The sequence below is a fragment of the Mercenaria mercenaria genome, chromosome 18 (genome assembly GCF_021730395.1).
Source record: "Mercenaria mercenaria strain notata chromosome 18, MADL_Memer_1, whole genome shotgun sequence".
Taxonomy (NCBI): domain Eukaryota; kingdom Metazoa; phylum Mollusca; class Bivalvia; order Venerida; family Veneridae; genus Mercenaria; species Mercenaria mercenaria.
In genome coordinates this window covers 19,300,290-19,327,563 of record NC_069378.1, presented here as the reverse complement: position 1 = coordinate 19,327,563, position 27,274 = coordinate 19,300,290, and the positions used below count along the sequence as shown (strand labels likewise).

Genomic DNA, 27,274 nt, shown 5'->3' with positions numbered 1-27,274 from the left:
TCTGATATATTCTAAAGCGATTGGTGAGCTATATCCATATGAATAAGGTTCAACGGCGAGCTACAATCAGACAAGCTATACGCTTCATATATAACAGGACCGTAATACATTCACAAGGATAAAATCGTGTTCCTGTGCACCGTTTTTTGACATTCATCTATTACTATGACATTACTGCAATATGTAATGACAGTTCTATATTCTGCGCGATGTGTACATAAAATTTAGGCATTACTTAACAATTTAGCACTGGACCATTCAAAATCCATTGTTTGCATTTTTTCCAATGCGGCCACTTTAAATTAAAACGTTGAAACATCAATTTCATTGCTTCATCAGTGCTAAAGTTTACCTACTTGTGTACATGTTCACTAGTAAATGTTATGTAGCTGAAAGAATTTTACCTTATTATGAACGTATCCCAGAAATATATTTTTACTGCCATTTTACCCTGAGCAACGTTTTAGTAACATTACAATGATATGAGCTGCGCCATGAGAAAACCAACATTGTGCGTTTGCGACCAGAACGGATCCAGACCAGCCTGCGCATCCACGCAGTCTGGTCAGGATCCATATTGTTCGCGTTCAAAGCCTATTGCAATTAGAAAAACCGTCAACGAACAGCATGGATCCTGATGCGCAGGCTGGTCTGAATCCATGCTGGTCGCAAACGCACTATGTTGGTTTTCTAATGGTGCGGCTCATATAAGATTTTGTCATTTTCATAGATTGTATGAAGAAGTGAATGTAAACTATGTGATTACAATGTACTAGTTTTGCTTTAAGTTACTTATTTTTCATTAAAAGGATTACATGCTGTTGAATTTTTATGTTTTTGGGGTGAACATTTTCAGATTTGTAGTCATTTTTTGGAATATCCTATTTTTTTGAAAGAATATGTGTTAGGTTGACTACTAATAATCTTTTTTATGAACAGAAAAGTAACAATGAAATGAGTATAACACTGTTTTTCAATACGTGTCCCCTGAGCATCTGTATTTAGTAACTAAATTTTAAATAATTTTTTTTTTTTTTTTTTTTGCATTTAAGATTACTGGACATTATTTAGTAGATCTGAACTTTTAGTACTTAAGTCACACTGCTGTCTCAATATTTTGAAACAACCCATAAATTTTGCAGCTTAACTTCGCGTAGGTTAGAAATGTGCCTAATGCTTCGTCAGGTTTGACTCGTGTACTGCACGATAGAGCGCTCTTGCTCTTTATTTTAACGATTTTAAAAGAACTAAGCTACGAAATTTATATCACATGTTATTCTATTTATTATTATTTTGTCACTTTTGGGATCTTTGTTTATCCGAGAGTATATCATAAGTCGGTACTTGGGAGACGTTAATGATTTTTCCATTTCATTAACTCTCAGGTACAGTCTCAAACCGAGTCTGATATTATTTTGCTGCTTGCTTGCGTTCTTTGCTTCTAAGTAAATAAAATAAAAACAATAAAAAGACATACACGTATACTGGCTTTAATTTGTGTTTTACATCGAAAACGAAATGGAACTACACTAAAATGTACAAATTACAATTTATTACATCTTTAAATAAAATCTGCCCAAAATATTGCACAAAAGGAATAAAAACTACACAAACTGTGTTGTCACTAAGTCTATGGCATTTCATCAAATATATTTAAATTTAGCTTTCAGAATCTGTGATTTTCTGTCTTTCGCATTTGAGTAAACGAAATAAACATCGTTATCGTCTTCAAACACTTCCCAATCAGCGGACGGCTCGAGATACATGTGATGCACGGGTACAAACTTGTCAACACCCTGAAAATAAAATTTATTCAACTTCGACATTTTTTCATAAATTTGTTTGATGTTTTCCAATTCAGATTTATTTTAATAGAACGTTTCTCGCAGAAATGTGGCTATGCTTACGAAAATACTTATGGACACTTGCGGAATATGTTTATTTTACAGAAATAGGGCGAAGTCGACCACTTCATTCCGTTAAGCTCGCGTTGTGGTTACATGTTTTGTCAGTATTGATTAAATATGACGTTAATATGAAATACTATCAAAATATTGGATTGTCTTATAAATAAATGCCTCGAATTAACGTTAATTTAAAATTTAAGATTTGAACAAAACAAAATTCTGTAATATGATCCTGTCGAAAATGTGGTGACGCACAAATGATAAGTTAAATGTCTAATAAGAAGAGCATACCTGTAGTCTATAAATAGTTGTAAGTCTTTCTTGCTCCGATCCACCATTTTGAGCATTAGATACAACGAGGTAGTGATCATTGCCCAACATAAAGTGTTCCCAGTCTATCGCACTGAAATATACAGTGTCATAAAGTTAGTACAAAACATAAAGTATCCCAAGTCTATCGCACTGAAATATAGTGTCATAAAGTTAGCATCCAACATAAAATGTTCCCAGTCTATCGCACTGAAATATACAGTGTCATAAAGTTTAGTATAAAACATAAAGTATCCCCAGTCTATCGCACTGAAATATAGTGTCATAAAGTTAGCATCCAACATAAAATGTTTCCAGTCTATCGCACTGAAATATGCAGTGTCATAAAGTTAGTATAAAACAAAGTATCCCCAGTCTATCGCACTGAAATATAGTGTCATAAAGTTAGCATCCAACATAAAATGTTCCCAGTCTATCGCACTGAAATATACAGTGTCATAAAGTTAGTATAAAACATACAGTATCCCCAGTCTATCGCACTGAAATATAGTGTCATAAAGTTAGCACCGAACATAAAGTATTCTCAATCTATCGCACTGAAATATAGTGTCATAAAGTTAGCATCGAACACAACGTGTTCCCAGTCTATCGCATTGAAAAATAATGTCCAGATGGTAATATCTAAACGTCTTTTGATCTGATATTTATTTAATATATTTATTTCCCGTTTCATTTCCTCTTAAAACTTCAAATGTGTGACAGCTCTATGAACACTGACAGTTACAGTCCAATATAATATAAAGTTTAAGTCATGAATATAGACTTTAGTTTATGGTATTAAACATGGTTGAAACATTTATTTTCATATTTGATTCAAATAAAAAGCATATCCATGAAACAAAATTAATTGCATTAAATATTGAGAGCTAGTCGAAACTTTAAATCTTAACATGAAACAGAAATACTGTTTCTAGTCTTTCAATATTTATTGTTTCCAGTCATGGTCGAGCTGGCGAAAGACTGATGTCACTGGAATGTTAGCGGATTCACCTGTTAGTTATGAATGTCTGGTACTTGAAGAAAGCCCGTTTTCCAATATCCAGTTTGTATATGGAAGAATTTGTCTGATATGTGTCCTGATTTTGGAAGTTTTGAGGTCCATAGTTGTACGCATTTGCCACTGCCAGGTAAGCCTCGTCTTCCATAGTAAAGAATTCCCAGTCCGTCGCACCATTTGTCTGTAGTAAAACAGTCATGAATATTATATGGTTTGTGGTTAAGAAAAGCATCCAATACGTGAAACATTTGTTTTCATATTTTTTAACAATTTTGACTCCTGCTATACTTGGATATGCCCTAAAATGACTTACGTATGCAAGGTAAGGATATAAATTGCTTTTTAGAGGATGATTTGCAACATATTGTCAGATACAGGTTTTTACAGCAAGCTTTTGTTTAAAGTTCAAAGCCATAGCCAGGGCCTCCTCTACCATTCGCCAATGTAGCCAAATGCTATAAATTCAAAGAACTGTCTACATATTTTTGAAAGTGGCTACAAGAATTTTATTAAAATGTGGCCAAATTTCAGCAATTCAGCTTCAATTTGGCAGTTCCTCTCAAAAAGTGACAACAACTTTCTGAGGCCCAGCGACAATATATTTTGACGTAGCAACGAAATTAAGACTTGCATATTCTCCATATCGTTTTCTCTCTATGCAGTAAGTTGAATAAAGAAAAAAAAAGTGTTTTAAGGTGGTTGACCCGACAATCATCATTTTCGTTCGATTACATATTCTCCGTATGCAATTCCGGCATTCTCCGGTTATTAATAAAAAGAAAGTTTCTGTTATGGCCGAAGGATGCCAAAAGGGTATACAAGAACACGTAGTCGAATGGAAATTTTCTATTGTCATTTCAGGTCCACTGCCTTGATGTTACAACTTACAATAGGAGCAACATTTCTAGTAGACTGACGGGCCAAATGTACTCTATGGTGACATACTTGTTAGTAAGGGAGTTATTTACGCAAGGCACATTTACGAAAATGACTAGCTCTATACTCATCCTTCTAAAATCTGAATAAAAAAAAGAAATTTAAAAAGAAATGAACAGGGGGTCCTTATTAGTGTGACGTAAACTCACCTCAATTGTTTGGAAGGGCAAAAACTTGTCATTCTGAAACACATAGATAAGTGATTCCATTAGGGTGGTCCGTCCATTAAAGGCCTGGGCAATAGCCAGGAAATGGTAATCTTGTACTCTGAAGTATGTCCAGTCGTACGCTCCAGTTGTTGTTATTGTTTGAAAAATAACAAATCTTCTTGTCTTTCTATCCCATTTAAGTATCACAGAATCCACTTCTTGGTTTGGACCTGAAATGTGTCAATAAACTATGAAGAGTTCGGCGACACTTACATGGTAGATAAAATTATTTATTTTAATGAGTGAAAGCACACCATTGCTCGTATAAATAAAGTATTTATTTGTATCGATTTTAATTAACCCCCGAATTTGAAAAACAAGAAGAAATTCAACTGTGTAATGACGATCAATTAATCTGAAAATACTTTTTGGCTTTTTATTTGTAATTTTGCAACCAACAAGTAGTTGTCGACGTCCCTACAAAAAAAAAGGCAGAACACTACTGGCTCTATGACCAATGCTTTCAGTGAAATCGCCATTGTGAACATCATGGATCAAGTCTGTCTGTAGCCCGTAGCTCTGCATAATGGGATATTAAAAAAAAACAAAACTTACAAACCAGTTTTACAACAATTACGTTTACAAATGTTGGGTTTAAAGTCAAACTAACACAGGCTAATTTAACTAATATGGTGAATTCCGGACGTCAATTAAGGCACGGATATCATGTGACTGATAGAACCACCAGGTTAATAGTTTCCTGAAACGAAAGAATTCTATATCCCGTACCGATAGCATGATTTGCCACTGCAAGGTAATGCTCATCTTCAATAGTGAAATACTCCATGTCACGCGCCGTGTATGTCCCAACTGTTTGAAATTCACGGAACTTCCGGCGGTGGCGATGCCATTTAAAGATCGTGGAATTAGTCAGTTTACTCGTGTCGTTTCCATAGTTAGCCACGGCTAGGTAAAACTGTGAACACAATGAAAATTCGAAAATTCAGCTGACATATAAGTAAAAGATTTAGTTCAAACACCAAGCTATCTCGGAAACATAGAAATATTATGTTCGCAGCAAGTAAATATAACAGATATTTCAGGTTTAGTACTTACTTCAAATTTCCATACAAAATATACAATTTAGGTGTGTGTGGTTTTTTTTTTGTCGGCAATGGTCTACTTTTCTATAGTATCACTTAAATCTTAAGCGACTCACTAAATCTCCATCAAGGTAAGATGAAACATTGTTACTTACATTTTCTCCGATAGTAAAGTGACACCAACATTGCGCAGAAATGGATGGCAATCTCTGGTACAACCGGAAGCTTTTCTCTGTCCATTTGTATAAACCGGAAACTCCACGTGCTCTGTTTGCAACAGGGTTTGAGTTTGCAAAAACAGCAAAGAGGCCCTCTCCTGGCATATGGAATAACTCTACGTCTATTGAAGCAGACGGGGTTATTACATCTTGATAAACTTCAAGATAGTCTAGCTGCCGATAAGATGGCTTTTCAACTACAGAGGAAACAAGAGCAATCGATAAATGCATGTATAGCTTAATGAGCATACAGGAACCTAAATCAAACAAGATGGGTGCAGTCTGGTAAGTATTGCAGATTAGGGGATTAGTTACAATTTTGTTTTACATATATTTAAAATCTTTATTACTTTATTCAATCATATATATCAACTACGTTATTTAAAAAAAACAACAATGCAAATAAGGCACCAAATTGATAACTATTTTAAGACATGGTTATGTTTTTGCATTTAAACTTAATAAAATCTTATTCTGTAGTTACAGTGCTTAGCAAACGCACTATTTATAACCAAAAAATACCAATTTGCTAAGTGCAAAAAGTGGCATTGTTTAAACAAAATACACAAGAGGGTTATGATACTTGTCCTAAATGTAGAGGAGACGAACACGCGTATAAAGTTTCAAAACAATCGCTCTTGTAGTAGTCAAGTTTAGCTGAACTATACACTTAAAAAACAACAACAACAAAAACAAAAACAACCAAGATATTCTAATTTTCTAAGAAAAGAAGGGACATAATTTTTACAAAATACACTAGACAGAACATGTTCCGATAATATGCATAAGTTCACTAAATGGCAATGCATTTATTCCGATAGCAAAACATAGCACTTTGTAGAAGGGTCTCAACTAAAAATCTGGCATAGCACACGTATGCCCTGACAATATGCACACAGATACATCTCAGCAAGTTTTCGGAAAGATCCGGAAAAGCGAGCGCATTAGTATAATTCCAAAGGGTACTAACTCCTAAACAATGTACATGATTGTGCTGACAATGTGTTCAAGTACATATGTTAGTGATATATGCTCTGTAAGTTTGGGCCAGATCCCTTAAAAACTGTGTAGGAAATCTACTATTCAAATTAGCAATGTATTGTAAAAAAGCCTGTTCCTGATACGAGTTACACACAACCTGATACATAAATGTTCATATTAAATGCTAATTTTATATTTAAAAAAACCCAGTATTTTCAGTTTATACCTAAAGTTTACCTTAAAGAAATTCATTCTACCTACTTACCTGGCATATCGGTTGTCACATGTTTCCAGATACCGTTTACACACACCTTAATCGACCGCGAATACACGTCAAAAGCTAGATTACCGACGTCCATCCATTTACAGCCGGCCCAATCTGGACCTACCGAGGAATAGCTGGAAATGTGTGAGTCTGTAAGTAGCAAAAACAATCGACTGTGCACATGCATTTATTAAACATATATCATGCTGATCATAGAGCTAGAAAAGGGTCAGATATATTTAACTGATTTATTAATACATGTACATGCTTTACACTTCCAAATTTCCGTAAGAACCGTGCTTCGTTAAACATTCTGTTTTTAGATGCAAGTTAATTTTGAATTAATTTTTGTACATGTATTTATTTTTTGTCTTCAAGTGGGTATTCCTATCACAAGACATACTTTCCCCCCTATTTCAAATGATAGACTATGTAATAGCGTATCAACTAACAAAGCTACATATACCTTAATATAAAAGACAATCAGGCCTTATATTAAAGTGGCAACACACAATTACAAATGCACGTCTACATTATTTTACCTGGATCAGTTGGTATACGGTTATCCATATAGGCGTTCCTGGGAGTTTTTGGAGGACACGTCCTCCTGGCTACGTCAGCCCCAGGCACAAATATCACATCTTTTAGTAGACCCTAGAAAATATAATGTTACTTAAGAGCATGAATAACGCGACTAGGCAAAAATGTTTACATGCATGAAACGCTCTGAAGGTCTTTTCTGACGCTCTTTTGAAGTTCATTGTAAATATCTAAGCAAAATGTTTTATAAAAATGAAACAAAATTTGACTTATATACATTGAGCATTCCTGTCTGATTTTATAACACTGGTATACCGCTCAAGTCAAACGGATATAATTTTATATTGTAGCTATCGGGGCAGAAAATTTAAAACGGTATTAAAGCGTTGCAGTATAAACTATAGTCAGTACAAGTATAAAGACAAAAAGGCTTTCAGCTTCTTAAATCGGCCGAAATACTATGCGTTAGACTGCACTGTACTGTGTGCTGTACTGTGTACTGTACTGTACTGTACTGCACGTATACATGCGTGCATCCGCTCATGCGTGTATGTATTCAGTATCACATAAAGAAGTAGAACAAAAAGTAAAATAAATGAAAAAAAAAGGAATGTATGCCGACAAATAAGCTTTCAGAAACTGAATGAAATGACACGAATCTTTATTTGAAAACTCTAGGTGTGTGGTGCACCTGAGACAACCGTGGTCTGCCATTCAACAAATTCAAATATATCTACCTACAGGAAGGGTATGAAGTTTCTTTTCTTTTAGCTAATGATATATGATAGCATAATTCTAACTTCTCTTAAATGTATTCTTTTCCTTTTTGGTGTAGCGGTTTTTGTATTATGTACTTAAAATCTATTATGAGTGTCTATAAATTACCGCGGTAGACCAAAACCCAAAGGTGTCCATTTCGGATTTATGTAGCGGCACCGGAAAACAGACAGTTACATCGTCTTACATATCAATTAAAGCCATATAGGTATCAATTAAAACTATCAATGTCAAAAGCAGACACTGGATGGTTTTCTGTCAACATTTTTCTCAAAACCAAAAAGCTATCAATCAAATGTGGTCATTTAGGCTCACTCGATTAACTTCTGCGGGTAATAATCGGGTGTTAAGGTAATTATATGTAATACGTTGAAACCAAAAACAAATTGCCCCTTAATTAAACTGTAAAAGGTATACATTCCCAGTTTAGGAATCCGAAAAATGATACGTTTCTGTCTTATCGGTGACTTAACCAATGACAGCTTTTAACGAGAATGCTAGAAAACATTTATTTTTGCACTTTAGGAATTTCATATTTTAACAATATAATCTATTTGTGTTTCATATATATTAAAGTTAGTTAAGCTCCCTTTATAGATTTTATTTTCTTGTAGAATTACACGAAACATTCAGTCCAAAAAGGCAGAGCGGTCAACACACTATAGCCCTTAATAATAACTTTAATTCAAGCTCTGTCTTAAAACAACTGGTTAGCATCTTTAAGTACAATCTTAAAACTGTTCAAAAAATGGGCTACATTTCTGAGACTGGATTACATTCATTTGACTGGGGCCATCTTCATTGCATTTATTATTTTTGCACCGTTCTGCCTTGGGAGACAGCTATTTATATACAGGAAAAGACACTATCAGAATTAACCAGAATTCATGTAAATAAAGTAAAAAGAGCGTCCTTATAACAATGTTGTTGTTTTCAGCGCAATGAGAACAATATTTCCGGAACTGGCAGGCATTTTGGCAGAACAACTTATCTTCCATAAGCCAGTTGGATGACTGGATGACTTCCCCGCATGAAAGTATTCTACATCCCTTGGGACAGGAGATAAGAAATAAGCTACCGTAACCACTCGCACACGGAGGCCTTAAGTCCTTGTTAAAGGGAATTAACCATTAACCATTTGAAAAACATTAATAACACTCCTTATAAAAATACGCGTATATATATATGGAGTCGCTACATGCATTGAAACATTGTATGCCAAAGAAAAAAAAATTAAAAACAAAACAACAAAACAACCCGCCCGCTTAGCTCAGTAGGTAAGAGCGTTCGTCTACGGATCGCGGGGTCGTGAGTTCGATCCTCGGGCGGGGTGTATGTTCTCCGTGACTATTTGATAAACGACATTGTGTCTGAAGTCATTAGTCCTCCACCTCCGATTCATGTGGGGAAGTTGACAGTTACTTGCGGAGGACAGGTTTGTACAGAATCCAGGAACACTGGTTATGTTAACTGCCCGCCGTTACATGACTGAAATACTGTTGAAAAATGGCGTTAAACCCAAAACAAACAAACAAACAAAACAAACAAGCAAAAAAATAATAGAAAAACTTGAAATTTCACAAAATAGTTACTTTGTAAAAATATTCTATCCTTAATACATTTAAGTTGATTTTAGTGTATTTTATTGAAGGAAAGTTTATAAATATATCTTATTTAAAGAAATGCTTCCTGCATTTGTTTGGGTATAAAGTGACCTGATAAAATATTAAATTGTCAAGCTGTAGATAAAGCCTCTGATTAGGCTGAAAGCTGCAATTATATGAATCTAAAAGTAAATGGAAGTAAATTACCGAAGGCAACAAGTTCAGTCAGACTAAAACATGAAATTAATTTTCAAAAAGTTGTCCTAACCAATAATGTCAAAGTACCCATTTGACAAATGAAAGTATCAATTGCAGATAAAGTTAATACATATTAATCACTAAGCCACGCGTTGAATGCCATCGATGACTTTGTAAATACTTGAAAGTATTCAAACGTAAAATGTAGATGTCAGTACAGTATAATGCAAGCGACATTTTAAAGATAAAAGAGATATAAAAGCCTTTGAAGACAGCCTTGCTGTAACGATATACACAGAGATAAGTCAGGACGATGCTCAATTAACTGAAATAATTATAGGGTAAAAATGAACAGAATAAAACAGACTGTAGTAAATCACCTTGCCGCACACCTCCGCTCATCCATTTTGTGGTGAAAGTCATTCGTTTTATTTCATAAACAATGAAAGCTTTGATAGTCTTAAAATAGGCTAACAGACATGTAAAGAATAATCTTACATTCAGTTGCAACAGAAATACTTTTCGAACAGATAATTCCTTAACATATCTTGTTAAGCCTTAGAACAATACGTATTTGTTACGTTCTCAAAATAGGATGAATTTTGCCACTTACAATAAGGTATGCTTCTTTCTGAATAATGCCTAGAAACCGACTGTATCATGTGTATGCACTAAGGCTAAAACACATGTTTAGGTTTTTATTAACTATAAGAACAAAAACTTTTAAGTTTCGTGTGGCGGCTGTAAAAATTCTCCCTTTGCTGTGACTTAGTGTTGTTTTATTTTCTGATCTTTTTTGGACCATGGAGTCTTCTCCAGGTCCATTCAAAATATCTGTGAAAGAATTCCACTTGAGCTACTCAATCTAGTAGGACAGATCAGAGCAAAATTGCGGGATAAAGTTCGCTCAGATTCACAGTTTTAACATTATTTGTAGAGAATACTAAAATATTAAAGTGTTTCTCCTACCTGGAAAGCTGAATTACAGGATTCGCATTTTGCTATTTGTATCACAGAGTTCTGGATTTCAAGAAAACTTGGAAAATTCCTTCGAAGTTTGTGCTTCCTTCTGTTCAAACAGTCAGTTGTCATGGTAACATGACTTCCTGTGACACTAAACCCAACTGTATGCCATTTATTATCAGTCAATATTGAATTTCTAAATTTAGACTTTTTGTTGTTATATGTGAAAATAATCTTTTTACTTGTCAAACACACTGAAACATACGTTCTATGTACAGTTGATACAGAAAACACACACTCTTTCTTTAAATAAGTGTTTCCGTGCTTAAGGATAAAAAATACTGAGAATTCTTCGGGAAAATACTGGCAAGATTTAAATATGGACGTGGCAGGAAATTTAATTTCCTCCGTTTCCGGTAGGAACTGAAGCGCATGCACGTGACTTTTGACGTCATATACAACGCTGACTCCTTCTGGTAGATGCCCTAGCCTCGGTATGGCCTCGTCTATAAAATTAACAGGTCCTATGTCTGAAATAGAAATACGAGAGATATTTTGAATAAATCTAACCCCGTGAGAATAGTATGAATTATTTAAAAGTTATTGAATGGTCAAATTTCCCAATGTTCGAAGGACCAACATTCTCATCCTTCGGTGTTGTTTTATTGCCTCATCCTTCAAAGGTTCGTCAGAATCCCGAGACGAACTATGGTAAACTTCTGGCGTGCGAGAATGAGGACTTATAGTTTTGACTATTGACCTACAAGTCATTTAAAGTGTTTTATTACATAACATCAGAGATAAATTTCTTTAGCCTAGCAAACCTTAGCAAACCAGACACCAGTCAGTAATACTTTGTAAAGTAAGAGGCAAACACATTTTTTTTAATGTTGAAAGAGCAGAAAATACTTCTTATTCATTATTTTATTTTCGAAAGTCTCGAAAACATCTCTTTTCTAATATTCTGATGTCCTAATGATGTATTCACGCCCAGTCTTTAGGCTCTTGTACGCATATACAAATATTACATTTTCGTTCATATTTGCAAGTCTTGATTATATTCCAAATGGTCAAATATATTTGAAATGCCAATTTTCTAATTTCTAAATTTTCTTAATTGAAAGAAATTATTTTGTATACATTCAAATACTTCATAATTCAGTGATATAAATTTACGTTTTTGGAGAGGTCATACCGAGTAGTAAGCACATACTGTCTACCAAACGCGGTTAACCGCGGACAAATGGGCGGGATATTTGGGTTAAACGCCTGAAAACTTTATTTGCATTTGAATCTAATTTGTAACATGAATTTACTGTGTTTTGCCAGGTTGTGAACAATTACTAGGCACCTTTGATATAGGCCAATGAAGTGAAATTGAGATTAAAATTTTGCCGTCAATTTCACGAAAGAACTAAATCATACGGAATAATTTAAACTTTTTCACACCCGCAAAATTAAATAGTCTTCTCGACTGTCGTGACGGGAAGTTACGAGGAATTATACTGGCGAACGGTGTCCGTGATAATAAAAACAAATCAATATAGCTACGTTACAGTATGTTTATCAAAGTACTCGTAAACGCTTAAGTAATTTAACAAGCAATTTCACTTGGGTATCTTAAGTCAAGTAATTTGCGGTCTAATCTTTGAACATCTTAATTTAAACTGTTACCCTTTAAGAGTTTAAGAATGTTTTAATAGCTGTTATCGCAGGTGGTAATATTGTGTATATTATTAGTCAAACAGATGTAAGAAATATATCAACATTTTGAATGATACATCTTTTCTATAAATACTGATTTCAATTAGCCAGTTTTTATTTAAGATTTATGCTCTCCATTTTTCATATGTAATAAATTATCCACATTTCAGACTATCATCCCCATTATTGAAAAATGAACTTATGCTTTTTCAAATGGAGAAATGAGCAATTTTCAGACAGACCACAGGCTTTAAAACAATTTGTTTTGTCATTGTTACATTGTTGTCTGTCATTCGAAATTCCATCCATAATACAGCCAGTATGTTGGTTGATGGCATGTTTTGTGATCAGGTAGGCTGAAAGTTCATTACATGTAAAATAATATACGAAATCGCCACATCAACTGATCCCCGCATCACTTAAATCGTACGGTGCCCCTAAAGTGACATGTTACACACATTTTTTCCAATTAGGTAATGTGAGACTTTTTTTTATTTCGTTTAAACGAAATACCGGTAGTTATTTCGTTTAAACGAAATCATTTCGTTTAAACGAAATCATTTCGTTTAAACGAAATAACTTATTTCGTTTAAACGAAATCATTTCGTTTAAACGAAATAATCATTTCGTTTAAACGAAATAATCATTTCGTTTAAACGAAATAAACTATTTCGTTTAAACGAAATAAGTTATTTCGTTTAAACGAAATGATTTCGTTTAAACGAAATGATTTCGTTAACGAAATACTATTTCGTTTAAACGAATACATTTGTTTAAACGTAAATAACTTTATTCGTTTAAACGAAATACTTATTTCGTTTAAACGAAATCATTTCGTTTAAACGAATAATTTCGTTTAAACGAAATCATTTCGTTTAAACGAAATACTTATTTCGTTTAAACGAAATATTTCGTTTAAACGAAATAGTTATTTCGTTTAAACGAAATGATTTCGTTTAAACGAAATGATTTCGTTTAAACGAAATGATTTCGTTTAAACGAAATAACTATTTCGTTTAAACGGAATAAGTTATTTCGTTTAAACGAAATCATTTCGTTTAAACGAAATCATTTCGTTTAAACGAAATAAAAAAAGTCTCACATTACCTAATTGGAAAAAAAGTGTGTAACATGTCACTTTAGGGGCACCGTAAAATCGAGTGATAACTTACACGGCAAAATCGAACTCTAGTTAAATTGCATTCTTCTAAATGTTTGTATTGAAATCTATAATACAGTCCTACAGTAACGTCCCCTCGTATGCCTTAACGTAATTGTACGTTATAAGGTGCTACTGCCGACGCTATGTCAAACGATTAAATACTGCTTATTTCCGTTCACCTAAAATATGAATAACATATTCAGCATATTTCAGATTTTTCTGTGTTTGATCACATATAAGTCGCTCGTTTTCCCGATACCTATACACATTATATTTAAGTAAACAATTCGACGTGACGTTACAATTAGACTTGGCAAGAGTTTTTTCTTGTGCATCAATTAAAAAAGGTCTCCCCTTACTTTGGATTCAGTGATGTTATATTTTCGGGTCCTTTGGGATCATGGGGTCCATTCAATATCTATGCAACAGAATTCTGCTTAAGCCTGTGCTAGGGGGCGTGCTTTCCATTACCTCACATGAACAGACTCAATCAAACCGAGTTTGCTATTATTTTGCTTGGTTACATTCTTTGCTTCCAAAGGATCTGCTTACAGATTTTGTTGATATGGCCGTACATGTTTATACATAGTTTAACTATATTTTATAGCATTGTTACATGTGTATATATGATTTATACTGCAAGTTTTGGATTGAAGTATAAAGTCTTAAAGACACGAGAAAATGGCAACCACGTGCACTGGTCTGTACTGTACTCTAATAAGCTAATGTACTGCCCCAGTTCCAGACACATGTACCAGTTCCTGGTAAAAAACATACATAACAAACTTGATTGAAAATGCACTCATGCCAAATACGAAGTTATATGATCAATTTGAACTGAGGGCTTACAGCTCATGGTTTCCTAAATATACACAAATATTGAGAGAAAAGTTAGAAAGTAGCTTATACAAATAAAAAGATTACGCGTCAATGTCATGTTGATTTTTCCATACAAGTAGTTTAATTTACACCACCTTCTTGTTTAAAACTAACAAACCTACTAAATATCCGTTTTGTTATTTATGTTGTTACACTAAACATATTTATTCCAGAGTAAATAATTAATGATAATAGGGCCTATAGATTAAGAAAGCGAGTAAAGGCCACCGAGGTCAAAGGACAAGTCTGTTTCGTCTTGAATACAATTGTTAAACACAATACTAACGTGTTTTACTAGTATACACAAAGAACGTGGTTCTGCAAAAGAGTTGGTGATTAGCATTGGAGTGACGTTTGTTTACAAACTGTTTAAGTCATTGTTGATGATGCAACATGTATCCAGTTTAAGTTATCAAAATATGGGAACCGACTGGGGTTTTTTAAGCACCGCTGGCAGATGAACACGTGATCCAGGAATCCACAACGAGGCTATAATAAAATGCCGCCGAAATTCTTGAAGTTTGTAGAATAATAGTTTAACATACATGTATATAAAGCGTTTGTTTTTCAAAAGTTGCGAAGTTCTTTTTTCAGGGTTTACTACTATACATGTATCCAAGACTATTTCTATTTATATACTAGTAGTTTAAGTCCATGAATCTCCTTCTTCCAAAGTTTCATTTAATGAAAAAAAGTAATATTGTCCAATTGTTGCATTTTTGTGAGAGACGAGTACTTAAATCAAACCTGTTCACCTTTGTGAAATATTTAATTGAAGTCTTGTTAAATTTTCATTGAAGTAGATTCCTGTATAAAAGGCCAAGGGTATAAGAAGATTTCTTCAGAAAGAGTCATATTATCTTTGTTTTTAAGTAAGATATATTTTTTGTCCTTAACATATCTATGCAGGAGTACTAAAAATTGACTTACTTGAACAAGTGGTCGGGATTTTCAGCATTGCCATCCCCTTTATTATAGCATTGACAATGATCACGACTTCAAGTCTCATGATGGCTTCATTGGTCATTGCACCTGCTGTTGAACCATTTGTCCTTCTTTTCTCATGATATTTCACAATCCAATCTGTTTACATCAGTTTCCGCAATGGTAACCTAAAATAAGGCAGCAAATTTGACCCGTCAGCCCAAAATGACCACTTTCTTCTTTTTGCTATTTCAGATTTTCAACAGTTATCGCTGTTGCCAGAACTGTTTTCTCTTTATTAGATCCTCTTGATCAAAGATATCCAATATTAGGCAAATGATATGACAGTTATGGTATTTTGTAAGTTTACAAAATATAGCAGCCTTTTCATTTCCATGGCAACGTAAAAAAATGAAAATAAAATGGCGTACTATACATTTTCAAATCACATAATACTAAATACGAAAAAAGAATTTTACCGATATTTTTAGTCAGAGAGGCATGAATGTTTGGCCATTAAATAAATAAATAAATAAAACATATGGTAATCTCGCTATTCAAATTGGTATTTAATTAATGCATCCTTAAATCTACTCGCCCCAAGTTTGGTCGAATTTTTTTCAGCATGTATATTTCCGCCACGTTTGGCATAGAATGTATTTATATATGACATTCAAAAATGGTAAAAGTGAGTTAAAATAATTGTTAGATATTGAGGGAAAAAAGCATGAAAATGTTAATTTTCTCCATTATTTCAGAAATGTATCAAATATTGATGCCTGGTAAACTCATATAATTTTGTTGTCATTTGAAAATGTATTGTCTACTGAAAAAGAAAATATAAATAACATGACAAAATATATTACAGAACTTTTTTTTACTTATATCTTTTAATGATATTTCAACAGAAATCCAGTTATTACAGTTCTGTATCAAGATCTATCATTTCGCAGTCAAACAACATGACTGTAGTGATTCGTGCATATTGTTATGGTCATCTTATTTACTAATTCTTGTTCAGTAGACACAACTATTTCAAATTATACGAAAAATACATGGGGGCACCAGGCATCGAAATGTTACCTATTTGTGGATCGGATACTTTTTGAGAGAGAGAAAGAGAGGGAGAGAGAGAGAGAGGTTCGCTTAAAATGTTTGAACGAGTCGCTTAAAAAGCGTGACAACGACCAGTATATTCCTGAGTTTTTATCGTATAAACATATGCAATATTAAAAAAACAAAAAAAACAAGACATATACATAAAATCAAAATAACAAAATGAATTCCCTTAACGAATATACAAAAAATATTACATTTTAAAAGGAAACTATTTATATTTACCTGTGATGAAATATATAAACAATTAAACATACATATACAATATAACAAAACAAACTGATATTTGAGCAACATTAAGACTTCTAGATGTCACATACTTTGCATAAATAAGCCGATTGTAAATGTTATATTTATTCAAGTTTATTCTGCTAGTAATTAGGTATGATTTAAAATTTCTTTCGCCGTAGAAGTGCATCCCTTCTATATCAAATTTAGCGTCAATTCTTGGAATGTCTTCTTTAATTTCTCGCCAAAACATTCAAAAGATTAAAAGATTGTACCTTAAATGGATTTAAGAGTTTATTAATTGAACGTAGGCTAATGTTAAGGCATGAGGTTTAAGCTAATTATTATTTTTTGCCGATTATTTTCACATTTACGTAAAAAGAAAAACGAATTAACACTGCCATATTGAAAAATTTAGCGAAACAATCAAAGATATCCTGATCATTAAAGATCAAATAAATTCCTAAATGCATCTATTGATGAAAATTCTAATGTTATTACATAATCCAATTTCATATCAATGCTTAATCCATCATAATTTGATTTTTAATGTATTAGTCACATACTTTGTATAATTTTTTTAAGCTTCGTCAGGTTCGGAATGAACATTTAATACGAGTACGGACAGTATCTGATCTAGGCTGTTTGGATGTTTAATTATACGTTAAAAGTGGGATGTCCCTCGTGTACCATTAGGGTAAAAACTTTTGTTTCAGATTTTAAACAAAAATCTGAAGAAATTAGGGCAATAGTGTTTAAGGGAATTAAGTGCATACTGTAAAAAATAAAAAATGTTAAAAGTCGTTTGTAAAATTGTTTATGCAAGTATGCTAATATGCAAATATGCCATTTAATTTGTTAAAGCCATACGGCTAATGAATCGCAAAGTCACATTAAACAAAAATTTGACAACAAAACTGGGAATTACCCGTTTTCATTTCTTCTTTAAGTCAGTAACCTAGAGTTTTAAGTACGGTACACACAAACTGAAATTTACCAACCAATTAATTCAAGAAGAAAAGAAATGTCACAATTTCGACGTCTCAAGTTTTTGAAATTGATATTTTTCTCTAAGCCCTTAAGGACCGTGAAAGATTATACGTTGATTTTTAGCCAAGTGATGCTGCGTACAAAGGGATGTTAGAAAATGATATTTTTACAAGTATTTACAGACCTGAAGGCATTACAAATACAACAGAGCCCGTCATTGTCGTCCCCTTAAGAATGATTTTTGTTGATGGGAAGACAAATTTGAGACTATGATAACAATAAATAGCAAAAACAACTTTTGTTGAGGTAAAATTACATTTGGCATTATACGTTTACGTCTGAAACAAATTAACTCCTGACAGGTTTATTAAACGGTTTAGACCAAATAAACCGCGTCGCAATAAAAGGCACCTTGTGACAAAATCATGACATGACGTGGTTGAAAATTTGAGTAGCTGTTTCGTCCAGTCATTTTTGCACTTTTTTTGTAAACTGGAAATCTGACATGACCTGGGAGGTGTCTAAAAGTATAAGGTGTACACGCTTATTCGGTTGCTCCAGATACCAAATTACAATGGATATCCCTTTGGCTTTGGGTCAAGGTCACTTTTACAACACAAGCGTGTGACTTGTCATTCATTCAGAAGCCGCAACAGAATACTCATGTCATTCTAAATAAACAGGAAAAACGTTTGGCTTAATTCGCACAGAATATGGACAAAGACAATTTAACATTAAAGGACTAAGATTGCATTTTGACAAAAAGACAATCAAGAGGCTGCTAGTTCGATCCCAGAGTAAGGTAATGCTCTCAGTAACTATTTAACAAACCACAATCTATCTGGAGTCATTTGTCTCGCATTTCTGATCCATGTAGGGGGGTCGTCTGCAAGTTTGTGCCGGCACACTGTTTAGTTAAACGGCTGTCGTTCCGTATCCGAAATAATGCCGGAAAATTGCTAAATAAACTAAAAGTCCCTAAACAACTAAACCTTAGTTTAGGGTGTGTCTATAAAGGAAGCGGACCCCTTTGATTCAATCTGTCGGCGGCAAACCGCCTTATTTACAGGGAAATTTTCATCCTATAAGGATTAAACAATGATAACTAATATTTCAATATTTAATGCAGCTATGCGTATGGATATGCAATTTTACATAAAAGTCTTCATTCAAATTATTATGCACTGTTCATATCTGGGTATTTCATCCAGTCTTGGCGACATATTTCACAAATGCGAAAATACAAAAAAAAAAAAAAAAAAAAACATAACTGCAACCCAAACTCACAGATCTTATGAGAAATTTTACCTGCGGTATTTTTTCATTTCTTATAGTTTTTAATTATTGTTAAATTATTATTATTAAATATTTTACTTTTATCTTCATTTTAAACTACATTTGAAAATTTCCCCCTGTCTTAAATAATGTACATTTGTCTGCTGTATTGTAATATACATTCGCTTTCATCGGTGATCATATATAGACAGAAAAAATAAAGAGACAAAAAAATGAATATTTTTGTACATTCCCGGCGGGAATGAAAATGTACCCAACACTATCAATAGATCCTCCCTCTTAGTATTTTAATAAGCATCAAATTTATGTCAGCATATTACTTGAAAATCTCACAATTAAACCTTTTAATAAACTACAGCAGAAGTTTAATGGGAAATAAATAAAGTGTTAAGTAAACGCAATGTTTGATAAAGTATTACGATACCACCGTTATTGCATGACTCGGGTCGTGCTATCAAAGGACTTGCACTACTTTATGAAGATAGTAACTAGGGTAGAAGAATCTTCATATGATAGACATTCTGTCAACATGGTGCGAGTAACACCTTTATTATGTAACTGAAATATGTCAGATTTCTATACATTTACCAAAGATTCGTGTATTGCATTTATATCATTGTATAATTATATTATATCATTTATAGCATGTACAGAAACACAATTAACTAGCGTCTATCATTACCAGCTGTAGACCTACCTCCAGCGTGTAAAGAAATTGTTAAGAAATATGACTATAAATTCGATGTCATTCCTGCTACATCTTTTACATACCTAAGTTCTTATATTATCATGGTTTCCCCGTATTTTCTCACGCTTGCTTTCTTCTACACATCTCTCACGGTTTTCATAGTATCTTCCTCGTGTTTGCGTTCTTTTCCTCTACATCTCTAACATACCAAAGTTCTTATTCTCTCACGGTTTTCACAGTATTTTGTTCATGATTGTGTTTTCCCTTACAACACTCGCATACACAAGTTCTTATTCTGTCATAGTTTTCACAGTATTTTCCTCATGCTTGAATTTTCCCTTACATCACTCACATACCCAAGTTCTTATTCCTTCACGGTTATCCCCATATTTTCCATGTGCTTGCATTTTCCCTTACATCTCTCACATACCCAAGTTCTTATTCTCTCACGGTTTTCTCCCGTATTTTTCTCATGCTTGCATTTTCCCTTACATCACTAACATACCCAAGTTCTTATTCTCTCACAGTTTTCCCGGTATTTTTCTCGTGCTTGTGTTCTTCCTTTACATCTCTCACATTACCAACTACTTATTCTCTCACGGATTTTCCCGTATTTTTCTCATGCTTACATTTTCCCTTACATCTCTCACATACTCAAGTTCTTATTCATTCACGGTTTTCCCAGTATTTTCCTAATGCGTGTGTTCTTTCATTACATCTCTCACATTACCAAGTTCTTATTGTCTCATTGTTTTCACCTAGATCTCTCACATACCGAAATTCTCATTCACTCATGGTTTTCCCTGTATTTTCATCATGCTTGTTTTTTCCCTTATATCTCTCATATATACGCAAGTTCTTATTCTCTTTCTTTCAAGTTTCTTATTCTGTACATAGCCTTTTAACAATCTTTTCATCTTCAAAGCTGACGCATCGACACACTATTAAATGTTTCGAAAGAAATGCATTTTCTCGATTTCAATTATCTTAAATCGACAAATCTTTGTAAAAATGCTTTTAATTTCAAAGTATGCGTCATCCAGATGTCATAAACTTTGATCTCATAGTTGCATAATACATTAAGTCTTGCAGCGGCTTAGCTGCACACGGCACGTTTGTCATTGTCGGCTATCAAAACATAACTTATTGAAATATCAATTAGGAAATGAAACAAACACGATTATTGATAACAATTTCAAAGGATACAGTGCTTTTTTAACTGTATTCAATTAAGGTAATTTAAATACTGCTCTTAATACATGTAAATAATGATGACAATGTCATAGAACAATGGTATTGTTCTTATTTTTGTTTAGTTAAATGTATTTTTGCTCGCTAGAATCTTTGCGTATTCTTATTACATGACACTTCTTTATATTTTTAACCTTTACCCTGCTAAGTTTCTAAAATGGACTGGTCTATCATTCAATTTGGGCAGTACCATTTATTATTCAAAGGAGTGTTCACTGAAAATTTACTGATTGAATAGAGAACAGTGCAGAGCATGACCAGACTGCACGGATGTGCAGGCTGATCTTGGTCTACACTAGTCGCAAAGGCAGAATCACTTGGCACCCGCAGGCTACATTGTCTCCATATTTGCAAGGCATATACGGTTAAACTATGAAGAATAACCTTAAAGCCGCTGCTTCGGTGTGAGGGGTTGTTGATGGGTGTGGGAGGGAGGTTGGGTGAGGTGGGAGAAAAAACTATTTAGTAAAAACTACATTTTAGTCGTGTGTTTGGCGATTGATAAACCACCAAGACTTGCGCTCGAGTAGAAGCTAGATCTGATTTCCAGTGTACTGAATGTCAGTTCTGTTACAACACTGTAGGTGCACCATGGTCTTGTAGACATGTATAAAGCTGCTAGACAATGAAGCAACACAAAATGGCTGCTTAAGACAGGTGTCTACTTAAGACAGAATAAATTAGAACAAACTGTCAATCTGGGAAGTTAGCTGCCTGGCTGCTTAAGTCAAGTGTCCTTTAATACAGGTTGCTGCAAAGACAGGTTCAACTATATACCAAACACGGTTATTTGACATATGAACGTTTGTAAGTTTATAGTGTAGCATTTGGTATGTTCTAAATTTTGACGAACGGGAAACTTTATGGAATATTAAGACTGTTTCAATTCCTATAAATTCCGACATGCAAATCAAGCATGTCCCAAGGGACTGTGAATCTTGCAAAAGGAAACGAGTCCAAACGTTTGAATGAAGTGTGTTTTATCTACATCTATACCTTTGATTATTAATAAAGTCAAGGAAGTATTCTTAATAACCGGCGGTTTATCTTAGTGTTTGCCGTAAACAGAATGAATTTACTACATTACTTGGTGGAAATACCATCAAAGTTAGTCTGGAAGCGGCAGAATGTATCTCGAATGACAACCATGAGCCAGTCCGATTGCCTCAATATGTATCTGTCTACAAGACCTGTAAATACGTTAACACTTGTACGAAGTCCAGGAACATTGGCAAAATTATTTGACCGCTGCATAGCATAAGAACAGAAATTCTGTTTAAAACCCAAAACAAATTTAACCAAAAAACACAAAACAAAATGTGTTTCGTCACGATAAATTTATTGTTCATCTGAATGACTTATCCAAAATTCTCGGGTTTCTTTTTTCGCACTCTTAAGATACCATCTTTCCAATTAAAGACAGACCAGGAACATATATACAGTCAAACCTGTCTGTAAAGACCACCTGTGGGAAATGAAAAAAGTGGACTTTATTGACAGACGGTCTCTCTACACAGGTATATTTACAGCAACAATGAATAAACAGAAAGAGAAAATACTGACCTTCATAAGCAGGTTTTACTGTTGTGACCTTTATTCGAGAGTGGTCTTAGTCACAGGTTTGACTGTAATTATCTATGTTTTGTTGCACACAAATTACTTTTAACAATATAATGAAAACTGTGTCAACTTGCGCAACATTTATAAATTACTTAAATCCTTGTTCAAATAGAAGACCATGCCAAGACAGTTGTGCTGCAAAGAACATCAAAGACCGAATAAAAATAACTTCAAATGCCTCGATCTACTAAATAGCCACGTGCTAACGAATACGAGGTATTAGATGAATGTATTAATTGTTTTTGATGATATAAGTGACATGTCACTTGAAGATAATCCGCTTAAGCTTTCATCTGTGTTTACTAAACCTTAGTTTATCACTTCCACCCTGCATTTTTGCAAATATGGGGACACAACGACACTTCTATATTTTCCACATAGTTGTACCCTAATTTAAATTGAAGAAAATGAATTTTTAATTTTCGGACAATTGCACACTCCAAATTGAGCTAAATAAGATCTTAAGTGTTTGGGTTAAAATGTATATTCAAGTGTATATTCAAACAGACCTACATTGTGGAAGGTTATAAATTCAGCTATCATACACGCTTATATTGTCAAAAAGTTTAAAGATACTGCGAATTGTTAATTATAGTTTTCTCTCTCCGTCTAGACTCTCGGATAAATACTGATCCTCATTGTTAGACAGTCCTGAGTAGTGGTGAATGCTCAATCTAAACGTCGTAAATTCGAACCCGGCTCGAATTACAACTGCTCACCTCCTCGTATGAATTTGGTCGAAGGTTGTAAGATTGACCTTAGAGACCAGTCTCAAAAACCAGAATCTGATTTGACGAGTATGAGCTCATTCTTAAAACTAACCAATGAGAAGGCAGCACTCTCAGAATGCTGTCATAACTGGGAGTCTGCCTTTCCTGGGTGATTCAAATACCGAGTAAGCTTATATTCTTTATAAATGAGCTCAAATAATTTGGTATCAAGCAAAATATTAAAACAAAAACAACACACAAACTGTTCAACAATAACGACACGTCAATTATATAGTATTACACACAGTAATACGGTTGATATTTGCAGTGGTCTTTTTTTTTTTGGCCAAAATTCGCGAAAGTTGCGATGGTCGAATTCAAAACAATTGCATTTTATCCTGAAGTGCAAACAACTACGGAACGCGAATTCTTGACAACGCTGACATATAAAACAACTATGAAATCACGAGATGGACCTGACGCGAAAATTATCTAATCTACGGCATACAGTTATAGTTTGCATCATGTTTACATGTATCATAAATGATCAGACTCATCACCATTTATTGGTGTATGACTGATTGCTTGAAACATGGAAAATTAATCCGATGACCAATTCCTGAATAGACTACTTTACGACAAAAATATTCAAATTAGCAAATTGCCCGACTTTTTTACGACACCATATTCTGGTGAATACAGAAACTGCTCGTAATCCTACAGAATCCTTAGCAGGATTTTACTAACTTTTTAGTTTACTCTTTTGCAGGAAAATTAGATGTGTTATGTGATATTTTAACGACATCTACTAATGAATGGATGATGCTCAATCCATATTTACAGCGTTTTATTAAAAGCAACTTTTATGCAAAAAATATAAAAAAAAATCCTGAAAAGAATGCTAATTAACGCTTGACGTTAAAAAGTGTTTTTACATGTACCAGTTTTCCCTGTCTTCTAAAAGAATTTTTGAAAAAAAATAATGACACTTGTTATTTTTTTATCATTCTATACAGCATTCAAATCTGAATACATATGTTAATCTTAAAGTTAAAAAGAAAGTTATAAAGAGATAAAGCTGTGTAAGACAGCTGATATACAGCTAAACAAGAGCATTTAAAACTTTTGTTAAAAAGGATGAAAATGCATAAAAAAATTTCTAAAACACAAAAGAAATTTGAAAAATAAATTTATTTAATTCCGTAGAAATTAGAATGGAAAAGTTTGTTCTTTCGTGAAAATAATACAGTCTTTGAGAAAACAACAGGTTATGTTATCAAGTTCTGAATTTTACATTATAAATCGAAACCATTAATATGTATCCCTGTAGATGTCAAAGTTACAGAAAAGGAAGTAAGTCTATATTAAAAAATATTAAAAAATTTAATAGCAGTAATTGTCAAACTTTAAGTACAAAGCTAACAGTTGTCTTTCCTATATCATCAATAATGTATTTACTAGTATTAAAAAATAATGCCCCCATTGAAAACACGTTTTAAATGAGAAAAGATAAAATGTGTATGATGAAATTATTTTTTAAGCACAGCAGGTGTTTAACATTTAATATATTAAGGGGTTATTACAATAAAACCTATCCAATCGTAGAATTTTACTATCACTAAATGTATCAATCCGCCTTTTATATTCACCCTCCTACCAGACATAAACTTCATTTTCTTTAATCAATTACATCTAATAAAAACGATTTTGGGGCTATTAAAAGTATTTTGACAAAATTGCTATGAAATATCAATAGATATTAAAACGATAACTTTACAAGATCAAAGAAAGCGTTCATTTCTGTTACATATATTTAACTAAAGTTGGTTAATTTTTACTTTAATAACGTAAAACCTCAGAAAAATGACAATGCATTTTGCAATTTGTAAGCTGTTTATGAAAACTAAAGTCATCCGATGTTCTTTATTACGAGAACTCATCCTTAGTAACATTTTTTTTTATAGATTTAACTGTTTTTGTAATCGCTGTACGCATTTCTTTGTTTGGTACGTCGTATACACCTTACATATTTAACTTTTCGGGAAAAGGAACATTTACGTTAAAACTCCTCCAAATGTAATTTTGTTTTATATTACATTAATTTTTGAGATTGATAATGTGGTTTGTCCTCATACACGGAAATTACATCACAGAGAACACTAGGTTTAAAGTGAAGAACCATCACTAAATGGTCGCGGTGCGGACCGTGCTAGCGTCACTATCGTGTCCATTTCTTGTTTCCCATAAAGCGGACCCTAAAATGATTCTAATTTTAAGGTGAGATGAAAGGACATTTTTTTCAACTACTTTCGGCGTCGCTAGTACATTGTATGCCTGTAGACGTTAAAACCACCGTTTTATATTACGCATAAAAATAAATTCCATTGCAAATAAAAATGCACGTGAGAAAAATATTTTAAGAATAATAAAATAATCGGAATTCCGAAAAAAATAACCATAGGGCCTTTTCTAACATAACTGATATATTCATATAGCTTATTGTATTTTAGATATTGAACGTAGCACAAATAGATACGAAATTATGTAATTTTCCGCAACTATACTGCCAGTATAGATAAGTATACTATATAAATATCTGATACATACGCTGAGTATATGCATTAGTACGATAATATTATAAACTACCTTTTTAATTTTTATCCCTTATGTAATATTAATAAATTGACATGACTTGTAAAAGAAGGCTGTGTTTTTCTTTTATTATCTTTCAACATTTCTGTGGGGATCCGAACACATAATTTATCTATTAATTAAATGAATGTATGTAAGCCCAGATAATGAAGAAACTAATAATTTAAATAAGCAGTTAATAAATTAGTAAAATAATTTCTCTTAACATAATCGTATTTTTTTAAAATAAATAATTTAAAAGTAAACGAATTTAATGATGAGCTGTAGATAATTAGATATGTAGTACTATCAAATTGCATGTCTTTTTATAAAATACTTTATACTTGAAAATAAAATCAATTTATAAATAATTTTTTACACAAATATATATATATAAGAAATTCCTACCGCAGTGAAGAACTATTCCCACAAATTCTTTATAATTCCTCCAAAATTAAATGTTTTACAAAAAAGGCACATGTACGAATGAAGAATGAAATTTTTTTAATATTTTGGGTATATATACGGTTAATTAACTTTGCCTGAACGCATCCGTGACTTTTTCACTGCCGAATACCGCCAGTCATCGGCGATTTTACGATCGGGTGTTTCCGTACGCTTAAATATTTACGTTCATTAAAAGTCGCTATTGTCAATGGTCTTTGCCAGTTTAACAATTAAAGTATTTATTCCTTTTGAAGTCTCAATTGTAAATAAGATAGACTTTTCAGTAAATTTACATAGAGTTCACATGATAGTGTTGACTGTATATACAGAATGATATAAGGTCTGTCTTGCGCATCATTTACGTCGGTATTAAATGAAACATCGCAGCTTAATGGTCAACGTCCAGTATTGAGAATAAAAGAGATGAGGGAAGCAATTACGGGACAATCTGTTTTATGTGAGAGAAAATGTAATTGCTAACAGTGCCTTTATGGACATGTTACTAATTGAATTATGTGAGATATAAAATTAAAGTTTATGTCGGGTCTCTGCTTCCAGACGTTTTACATTATGATGCATGTTGTCCTTTGCAATGGACACGCAGCTGTGTCAAAGAGTGCACCGCTTTTGGGAAAAGGCAGTCAACGGGCATTATTAGTA

General features: G+C 33.2%; 1 protein-coding gene across 1 annotated transcript; it reads right to left on the bottom strand.

Moving 5' to 3' along the window:
* Positions 1–1,474: 1,474 nt before the first annotated feature.
* On the bottom strand, positions 1,475–26,681 carry LOC123538552 (thrombospondin-type laminin G domain and EAR repeat-containing protein-like). Its single transcript, XM_045322736.2, has 11 exons — positions 26,576–26,681; positions 15,644–15,825; positions 10,975–11,498; positions 7,429–7,540; positions 6,887–7,036; positions 5,578–5,837; positions 5,109–5,295; positions 4,320–4,549; positions 3,228–3,415; positions 2,199–2,310; positions 1,475–1,796 (listed from the first exon to the last, which is right to left on the bottom strand). The coding sequence occupies exons 2-11, from the start codon at positions 15,738–15,740 to the stop codon at positions 1,644–1,646; spliced, it is 2,013 nt and encodes a 670-aa protein (XP_045178671.2). The 5' UTR covers positions 15,741–15,825; positions 26,576–26,681; the 3' UTR covers positions 1,475–1,643.
* Positions 26,682–27,274: the final 593 nt, after the last annotated feature.

Bases quoted from the DNA above. Each gene is read 5' to 3' on its own strand.
- LOC123538552 (XM_045322736.2), bottom strand. From the start codon at position 15,740: ATGACCAATGAAGCCATCATGAGACTTGAAGTCGTGATCATTGTCAAT. The intron at 7,037-7,428 runs GTAAAATAATGT...TGCTACTTACAG, and splicing joins CCGTATACCAACTGATCCAG to ACTCACACATTTCCAGCTAT. The intron at 3,416-4,319 runs GTGAGTTTACGT...GTTTTACTACAG, and splicing joins TGCCCTTCCAAACAATTGAG to ACAAATGGTGCGACGGACTG.